The 9,999-nt window shown below is 43.9% G+C and overlaps 1 protein-coding gene across 1 annotated transcript; it reads left to right on the top strand.

Moving 5' to 3' along the window:
- Nucleotides 1-7,550: 7,550 nt before the first annotated feature.
- Nucleotides 7,551-9,773, top strand: LOC143294013 (acetylcholine receptor subunit alpha-1-A-like). The gene is made up of 2 exons (XM_076605406.1): nucleotides 7,551-8,322; nucleotides 9,217-9,773. The coding sequence occupies exons 1-2, from the start codon at nucleotides 7,551-7,553 to the stop codon at nucleotides 9,771-9,773; spliced, it is 1,329 nt and encodes a 442-aa protein (XP_076461521.1).
- Nucleotides 9,774-9,999: the final 226 nt, after the last annotated feature.

Below are 9,999 nucleotides of genomic sequence, written 5' to 3'. Positions count from 1 at the left end.
CCTTTTAACACACACACACACACACACACACACACACACAGACACACACACACACACACCGGGTCATTTACGAAGACTCACTTTGTTTACACACGTGGGTCAATTTGCTTGATTTGCTCACATACAATATTCACCTCGGCAGGTCAAAGGGTCATTCTGGACTAGTTGTTCCAAACTTCTTTACTCTTTCAATCAAACCTCGTAAAGAATTATGTCTTCACGTCATGACAACTGCTTGACGGATATTACTTTTTGACTTTTTCTCCCTTAACTCTCAAGGGTCATTGGGGGCACCGCACAGAAGAACTGTTCACAAGATACCTCCAGGTCTATCGATTGTGTGTCAAAACCTAGGTCTCTGCAGAGACCCATAACATAACTGTATTCATTCAAACTTAGCCTATAAATGAGACCAACTGACACAGTATCAGCTTTTTTGTTGTTGTTGTTGTTGTTGATGTTTGTATCGGAAAAGTACATTGTTCCTACTGCCAAGCTGTTTATCTGTCTGCGTATGTCGTCACGCGCGTGTGATGCACGATCTCTCGGTTGTAAAAATCACTGGTTTTAGACCACAAACAAACGTGATGGCGAGCAGAAGTTACCACGTATACCTGGGACATGAACAATGCAGCAAATTGCTGTGTAATGCCCTCTATGCCTGGCATCATTGGTATATCTGACCCAGGCGTTCTGCGGTGTCCCTGGTAACCGTGACATGCGTTAAGTACCTGACCTGGATCAGAATGTCAGACCAAACCAATCCGCTGTTGACAGTAACTCAGTACCTGTGAAATGGAAATGTTATATTGACAGACAGCGTGGTCATTTTCCATTGATTCATTTGTTTTTCTCTGTCTGTTTGTCAGTTTATGTGTCTGTCTGTCTATCTATTTGTCTGTCTGACAGCCTGTCTATATCGCTCTTTGTGTCTCCCCACCTACTCGTTTTTATTATTTTTCTGTTGTGTTGTATTGTATTGTATTGTACTGTATTACTCTTTTTGTCACATCAGATTTCTCTGTGTAAAATTCGGGCTGCTCTCACCAGGGAGAGCGCGTCGCTACACTGACAGCGCAACCCATTTTTGGTATTTTCTTCTGCCTGCAATTTTACTTCGTTTCCTATCGAAGTGAATTTTTCTGCAGAATTTTGTCAGGGACAATCCTTTTGTTGCCGTGGGTTCTTTTACGTGCGCTAAGTGCACGCTGCACAAAGGACCTCGGTTCACCGTCTCATCCGAATGACTAGCGTCCAGACCACCACTCAAGGTCTAGTGGAGGGGAAGAAAATACTGGCGATTGCCGGTGTGATTCGAACCAGTGCGCTCAGATTCTCTCGCTTCCTGGTCGGACGCGTTACCTCTCGGCCAACATTCCACAGGTGTATGAAGTCTTGTTTGATATTCCTTTATTTTACCTTTGATCGTTTCTTCATTGTATCTTACTTGTGATTACTGTTTTCTTTTTCTGGAATAGAAAAAGTTATATTAATTCATTTACTCCGATTTGTTTGCTTATGCTTACTGTGTATTTTCGGGCACGATTTAAATAGGCATTGTGCCTTGTTCGTTTTTCCTTAAAAACACACATTTAATTAAAAGTATATCCTTAACTGAGAGAGAGAGAGAGAGAGAGAGAGAGAGAGAGAGAGAGAGAGAGAGAGAGAGAGAGAGAGAGAGAGAGATTTATATATTTTATCTCTGAATCCCCAATTCCATCACTTTGTTGCCCTACATTCGGACGTCTGTTCAGTGAGGAATGTGTGGCATAGTTACAAGCCGTTAGGATGACATGTGCGAAAATCTGTTAACCCCTGTTCACGGCCTTACATGAATAAATATACATAGGAACCTTTCTGTCTGTCTGTCTGTCTGTCTGTCTTGACCACAAAACTATCTTTTTTATATTAAAAGAAGGTACAGACAAACACAAAACCAGGGCGGTAGAGATCATCAAAGTTATGTGGAGTTATGACAGTCAGGGACCAGTCAGCTTTCGTTGAATCATGTTATGCTTACGTCAAGCCTATGTTGATGTATGCAGCTGCAGTCTGGATTTAAACTCTTTTTAAGCTTGTTGAAGTCCTTCATTTATTTCATTTACTTATTTGAAGCAAGCGTTTCGTCCGAATAAGTCGGTGTATGTCGGTAATAAGTGGTAGATAGTGAACTCCTTAAATGTCAATACCACATCACAAGTCATCCGATACGAATTGACTCTGAAGAATCTCCCTTCCTCTATGAGTGTACCGCAGTGTCCGCAACATTCGTGCGATGGACAGAGCATCTTTTCGCGATTACTTGAAATCGGGACTTGAGTGCCTTGTGGACCGTACGGCTGCCGTCACAACACTGCCCTTCAGGCAGTACTGGAAAAGCACATCCTGCCTCTCGTCGCAGGGTGTCATCCTAGAAGGTTTCTTTCCGAGATTCGGCCTTCTGGGTGATGAACTGCCAGTGGCGAAGAGAGGGAGGCGACGTGTGGGAGCACAGTGAAAAATAGGGGGGGGGGGTACCTGATTTAACTGTTCACAAACAGATCGACCAGAAAGCCAAGAAAAGCAGAGGTACAATTACCTTTCCATAAGCGGTGGTGTAGGGTCCACACGAGATGACCTAAGTAGCTTTCAGGTCACAAACCCTGTATCAACTGACGATAGCAGGTCTTAAGGAGTAGCTGCAGAGTGAAGGGGTGAGAGGGATTCGCTCAGCAAAAGAAGAGGTTGAGATGGGTGAGAGCTACTGAACCCATCTCGTGTGGATCATACACCACCGCTTATACAAAAGTACTTGTACATCTCTTTCAGTTTTTACTTCATATTTACTGGATCCAGCAGTCAACTATTTTCATTATGTTTACAGGAACTTTGTTACTGTTCGTGTGTGTAAGACCAACACTGTTTTCAAAACCAAGATCCCCGAAGTCAAGTCAAGCTAGAAAAAAATGTATTTCATTACAAATAAACTTTGTGGTAGGACAAAATCGTCTTAATTTCCTGCTGTCTTTATAACTTCAACATTACCTGGTGTCTTCTCTGATTTTTGTTACGCTAAAAAAATGTTATACGTATGAAAGAATTTGAATCACAGTAAGTTGTATTATATCCTTATGGAAAGTAATGTCAGGGTGTTCCTTTTGTTGCTTTGCACCTGTGTCCATTCGCTTCCAGACTGTCTATGATAACTTTCAGTTTGATCCAACCCTGATCTCCTCCAGTGTGCCACAAAGCTGTCTTGTCCCCGTTCTGTTCATTCTGTATACCATTCCTCTTTCTGATGTTATGTCTGGTCATTCTGTTCTTCCCCACACTTCTGATTTGATATAGATACTTATATACCGCCTGTCCTCGGTCGGAGACCAAGCTCTAAGCACTTTGCAAACTCGGGTTGTCTACCCGGGCGGAGCCGACTGACAGCTGCCATTGGGCGCTCTTCATTCATTTCCTGTGTAATTCAATCAGATTCCAGGCACGCACACATACATACTTAGTGTAACATTTTAAGTGTATGACCGTTTTGTTCATTTACCCCGCCATGTAGGCAGCCATACTCCATTTGCGAGGTTGTGCATGCTGGATATGTTCTTGTTTCCATAACCCAACGAACGCTGACATAGATAACATGATCTTTAACGTGCGTATTTGACCTTCTTTGTGCGTATACACACGAGTGGGGTTAAGGCACTAGCAGGTCTGCACATTATGTTGACCTGGGAGATCGGAAAAAAAATCTGCACCCTTTTCCCGCCAGACGCCGTTACCCAGGACCTTCAGACTATGTCTAACTTTTAACGACTCGTCTGTTGCGTCCGTCACTTCTGCTGATGATATTCAACTGCAGAAGTCTGCAAGACCTTGCCAAACAGACAGTCTGATTCAGTCAATGCAAGAATAGATTCTTCACGTTAAATCCTGGATGACATTTTACAAATTCAAAGCTAACTGGTGGCCAAACTGAAACTATGGTTATTTCGTCTTTCAGAATCGCCACTTCTGTCTCTCTTCCGGCTGTCTTATGGTTGGTGGAACTTCGGAGTTATCCTTGACTCAAACCTCAGTGTTCATGCTCATGTGGTTAGTCTGATAGGCAAGTCAATATTAACTCTGTTCTTTGGTACCTTTCTGTTTAAAGTAAAAACAACAACAACAACAACAAAACAACAACAACAACAAAACAACAACAAAAACAACAACAAAACAAAAAACAAAAGAACCCCCCCCCCAAAAAAAAAAAACACACCAACAACAAAAACAAAAACAAAAAAAGAAACCAATAAAAAAAACCCCCAAAAACAAAACAACAACAACAACAACCTCTCATGCCTTCCTTTGTTGTGCTATCACGAATCAACTTCTGTAAATTATTCTCACAGGCTGTCCACATAATCTTCTTCAGTGAATTAAAAGGAAATTCAAAACAATGCTGCCGATCTAACTCTCGCGTACTTTTCACATTGCTCCTCACCTTCCTTACTGACCCATGGGGCGAGAATTAAATGCAAAATGAAAATAATCCCCGAACCTGTTTATCATGCTCTGAATAATAGAGAAGAAGAAACTACATTATAAACTTTCTAGCTTTGAGCATATTGTTTTCCTATAAAAGGTAATACAAAATGTTAGCTTTTGGAATGCTGCAAACAGAAATATTTTCTTGTCTACAAGGTAGTTATGAACTTTTTATTTCAATATGTTGTTCACATACTATCATTATTTACAGCGTTTTATTTTTCTCCCGAGATTCTTTCTCTATGTATCTAAAAGTGGAGACCATACAGTAAACTCTCTCTCTCTTACTCTCTGTCTCTGTCACTCTTGTCCCTGTCTCTCTCTTTCTCTGGCCTTCACTCACTCTCCCTAGTTGAATATCGGAACGCTAATGGAGGTCCCTTACATCATCTCACGAACTGTACTGTGTGCGCGGGATGGTGCCGAGATGCACGTGGCACACATTAACGATCGCCGATACTCCTTTTGACCCCCCTGTATGAATCACAGCTCGTTTTGACTGGACACCGGGCGAGACGCTGCTCATTGAGAGCCACCATACAGAACTGACTGGAACTGGTTCACTGTCTACCCAATACACATCTCCTGCACATATCTTCTGAAAGGTGTGGTACCTGTTTGAGGTATAACTTTTAGTTTGCTTCACAATTTATTTTCTTTCATCTATATGTTGTTGTTTTGTACTGATTTTGTTGTATGTTCATTCTAGTCAACTGTGATATTGATTAGGAATAGAGAAACAAATAATTTCTTTCATTTGAAAAATAAAATAAAATAAAAGGGACCCTAGTAATTAAAAGTTGTGGCCTCTTAGTCCATAGATATACTTTATCAGTCATTGACCGATTTCTCTGTCAAAATTTTATTCACCTATAAAGAACAAGACAAATGTACTTATTACAGGTAGACGTTTAACATTTTAGTTTCGAAATCAGGATCACCTTGAATCTTAAGTATCGCTTTAAATTATAAGTTTTTACTCATTATCGTCAGGGAATTCTTTACTTGAGCTAACGAAATGGCTCGAAGTGCTTGCAGATATAGTCTCCTCTGAATCGCAGTGTGGTTTTGAAGTCAAGTCCATCGTAAACATGGTCTTCTTTCACAGACAGCAACAGGAAAAAAATACATGGAACAGAGTTCATATACTTCGTAGATCTCACGGAGGCCTTTGGTCAGGTCAGTAGGGCTGGCCTCCTCAAGATCTTCCCCACGACTGGATGCCCACCCAGACTTCTCAGGATTAGTACAAATCTTTCCATGAATACAAGAAAGGCACTGTGGTCTTTGCTGGTTCAACATCAGACACCTTCGGCATTCGAAGTGGAGTGAAATAGGCCCCTTCGCAGATTATGTAACAGTCACTGCCGACTCAGCTGAAGACTTTCAGTAATCCATGTGCTGATTGAGCAGGGTTAACTGAGACTTCAGACTCATCACCAGTCTGAAGAAAAACAGGTCGTTGGACAGGGTATGAACTCTTCACCCGACATCAAAACATCTGACCATTTACTGGATGTTGTCCATGACTTTGTGTATTTGGGTTCAACGATCTCAGACTCCCTCACTCCTGACACTCGGCTAAATAAGCATATCAGTAAAGCAGTTACCACCATGTCTACGCTTACATAGAGAGGATTGACAAACAGAAAGCTGACGGAACACACCGAGATCTTTGTCTGCTGGGTTTGTGTCATGAACACCCTCTTGTATTGCACTGAGTCCTGGACCCTGTGAGCCCGAAACGAACAAAAGGTCAATGCTTTCCAGATTTCATGCATCCAATGCTTTGATGAGCTTCACCTGGCAGGACAAAGTTCGAAACAGCATCGTCCTGGGGAGACCTGGACACCCCAGCAAATACACCCTGCTGAAACAGAGTCACTTGCGCTGGCTCAGTCACTTAATGCGAATGGACGATGGCTGGAATCCCAAGGATCTCTTGAATGGAGAACTAGTACAGGGAGAAATGAAACTCCCCAACGGCTCTTTAAAGACGTCTGCAAAAGAAACACGAAGGCCTTAACATTCACCTGAGCACCTGTGAAGCCTCAGAAACATGGGCTCGGAGGCAGGCAACTCAGAAAGACGTCTCCAAGTTTGAAGGGATGATTGCCCATTGTTTCAAGGCTAAGAGACTGATGAGAAAGGCCCAAAGTCAGGAACACGGCCCAGCGCCAGACCTCACCTGCATGCAGTGTGGGAGAGACTGCCATTTCCGTACTGACCTGTCCAGCCATACCTGACGCTGTATCGATCACCTCCCACAGCGCGACTCCGCAGTCCCCCGAAACTGAAAAAATTATATATTCTACTGTAAAGGTTTACACTTCGTATTTTGTTTGTACTTTAGTTCGTTATCTAAGTGCTTGGTTCAGTTGCAAATTACTGATATCATTTTGTTAGTAGTTTGCAAAATATTTCTGAAAAACAAAACAAAACAAAACAAAACAAACAAACAAACAAACAAAAACAACAACAACAACAACAAAAATCTTTGCAAAATGAAAAATGAAGTTATAATCTTCTTCACTTACTGTTTTGTGCGAATATTTTCTTGATCATTGTATCAAAGACTGTATCATACGTGCTACTTGAGTATATGTGCTACATTGTTGTCAGATTGTCTAGATTTGCAAACAGTTTACGGCTTTCCGATGTAATCTTTCAGCTGTCATCATCAGTTAGTATCAGATGGTATTAGCCTCCATGTCTGTAGTCACGGCACTCTTCCTGTGTCGTTATTAATCTTATCATTTGAAGTTCTATGTGAAACGTGTTATACTTTCTTCAAGAGAATAGCTTCTAAAATCAGACAGGGACACACACAACACACAGACACAAACACACATACACAGATACACAAAACAGTCATACATACACACTCAAGCAGAGAAAGACACACACACACACACACACACACACACACACACACACACACACACACACACACACACACACACACACACACACACACACACACACACACAGAGGCCAATGTCCTTTCAACAGACATTTTCTCTTCTTCAGACTGCAGGACAATGAGAGCAGCACTGGTCGTTGTCCTGGTGGTACTGACCACGGACACATGTCTCAGTCAGTCAGCCCTCAACGTTAGCAAACTCTACGATGACCTGCCGAAGTTGAACTCCCAAATCCGTCCCGTGAAAGACCTCACACAGCCCACTGCCGTCAACATCTCCTTCCACCTCCTATCCATTATCAGTCTGGACACGGTCATCCAGAAACTGGTCAGCAACGGCTGGTTGAGCGTGGCTTGGCAGAACGACTACCTGACGTGGGAGCCTGCAGACTATGAAGGTGTCAGGAAATTCTCTCATTTTGGCGACCAGACGTGGAAACCGCGACTGACAATGTCTAATACGATGAAAAAGCTCCAACCCTTCGGCGAAGAGAACAGTATGTTGGAATTTTATGACAGCGGTTTGGTGAGATGGTTTCCAGGTGATCAGTTTGAGACGTTCTGTCATATTGATGTGACTTATTTCCCCTTTGACTTCCATCGGTGCACCTGGCAGCTGTTCAGCTGGGGAGACGATGCCACTGAGGTGGTCTTGCAGCCTGACTCACCTCACATAGACCTCGATACCTACCTAAGTTGTAGCGAGTGGCAGCTTATGTCCACCAGGGCCTGGAAAACTGATATCAGCTCCAATTCAGCTAATCTTTCTGCTTTGAACTATGAAGTCACGCTCCGCAGAAGACCGACGTTACTGGCCCTGACGGTGCTGATGCCAGTGTTCGTGCTGTCTGTTACCAGTGTCTTCGTCTTCACCATTCCGTCAGAGGCAGGTGGGTCTATTTTCCTCCCTCCACTAAATGAACACCAGGGTAAAAACAGAACAAAAAGAACACTTACCAAGGTCATGTCTCACACCTCTCTTAAAGAAACACCCAGGGAGTACTGATAACCAGGATCAAATCTCCCCCTTGAAACAAACAAAGGTCAAAATTATCACAACGAGTCACATCATCCCCCAAGACCACCTCTCCTCGTCCCTCAAACAGGTTATCAGGGTCACATCTCCCCATCCCTCAAACTGATTCTTGGGGTCACCTCTCCCCATCTCTCAAACTGATTCTTGGGGTCACCTCTCCCCATCTCTCAAACTGATTCTTGGGGTCACCTCTCCCCATCTCTCAAACTGATTCTTGGGGTCACCTCTCCCCATCACCTCTGCCCCATCCCTCAAACTGATTCTTGGGGTCACCTCTCCCATCTCTCAAACTGATTCTTGCGGTCACCTCTCCCCATCCCTCAAACTGATTCTTGGGGTCACCTCTCCCCATCCCTCAAACTGATTCTTGGGGTCACCTCTCCCCATCCCTCAAGCTGATCACCAGGGTCACCTCTCCCCATCCCTCAAACTGATTACCAGGGTCATCTCTCTTCTTTCCTCTAAAAACACCTATGGCCTACAAATTATCAAGTTCTAAAAACGAAAATCGCTGTCTTTTGCAGTCAATTTTGTTTTTTTTCTTCAACGAGTGTGAGTATTTTGACCGAGAAAGCAAGTTAATGTTAGCAGCAATGAAGGTAAATCTGGATGTGCTTCATTCCTTTTTACTAGATTAAGTTCTTTGCTGTGTCTTATTACCAGTAATGTATATGACACACCTAAATAAAATGACACTGCAAACAGTTTGGCGTTACTGTTTCTCTGAGACTCCCACCTTGTGTTGCAGGAGAACGGCTGTCATACGCTGTCACGTCCTTCCTGTCCCTCGCGGTTTTCATGAGCTTCATCGTGGACCTCATGCCATCCTCCACAGAGACCCTGTCCATCATGGCCGTCAGCATATCCTGCCAGCTCATCCTCTCCGCTGTTTTCGTTCTATTCTGCATCCTGTCCCTGAGACTTTTCCACCGAGATCCCCACAAACACCCCGTCCCTCCCACCCTCCAGACCCTGATCGTCGGCCTGGAGTTACTGCTTTGCCTGGACCCGCCGTCCCAGCCCCGCCACACCGTTCACACGGAGGTGGAGATGATCTCCTCGGACTGTCCAAGTGGTCACAACGAAATAGAAGTGAAAAGCAGCCAACTGGAAGTCCATCTGGCAAGGTGGGCCAGGCAGAAGAAGGTGAGAAAGGAGGCCTACACCCAGCCCCAGGACATGACCTGGCAGAGAGTCAGTCGGTCCTTGGACCAGCTGCTCTTCCGATTCTTCTTCTGCCTGGTGATCGCAAGCAATATAATGGTGATCAGCATCCTGGCCTTTCACTACAATGACTCAGCTTAGTACGATCATGTCTGACTTATCTCTAGAGTTCACTGGCGCTCCCTGCCCCCTCATATGTGATAGCCTAGAGGTAACGCGTCAGCCTAGGAAGCCAGAGAATTTGAGCGCGCTGGTTCGAATCACAGCTCAGCCGCCGATATTTTCTCCCCCTCCACTAGACCTTGAGTGGTGGTCTGGACGCTAGTCATTCGGATGAGACGATAAACCGAGGTCCCGTGTGCAGCAT

The sequence above is a fragment of the Babylonia areolata genome, chromosome 19 (genome assembly GCF_041734735.1).
Source record: "Babylonia areolata isolate BAREFJ2019XMU chromosome 19, ASM4173473v1, whole genome shotgun sequence".
In the NCBI taxonomy this organism is placed as follows: Eukaryota; Metazoa; Mollusca; class Gastropoda; order Neogastropoda; family Buccinidae; genus Babylonia; species Babylonia areolata.
Note: the sequence above shows the minus strand (reverse complement) of the source record. Positions and strands in the feature narration are given on the sequence as shown.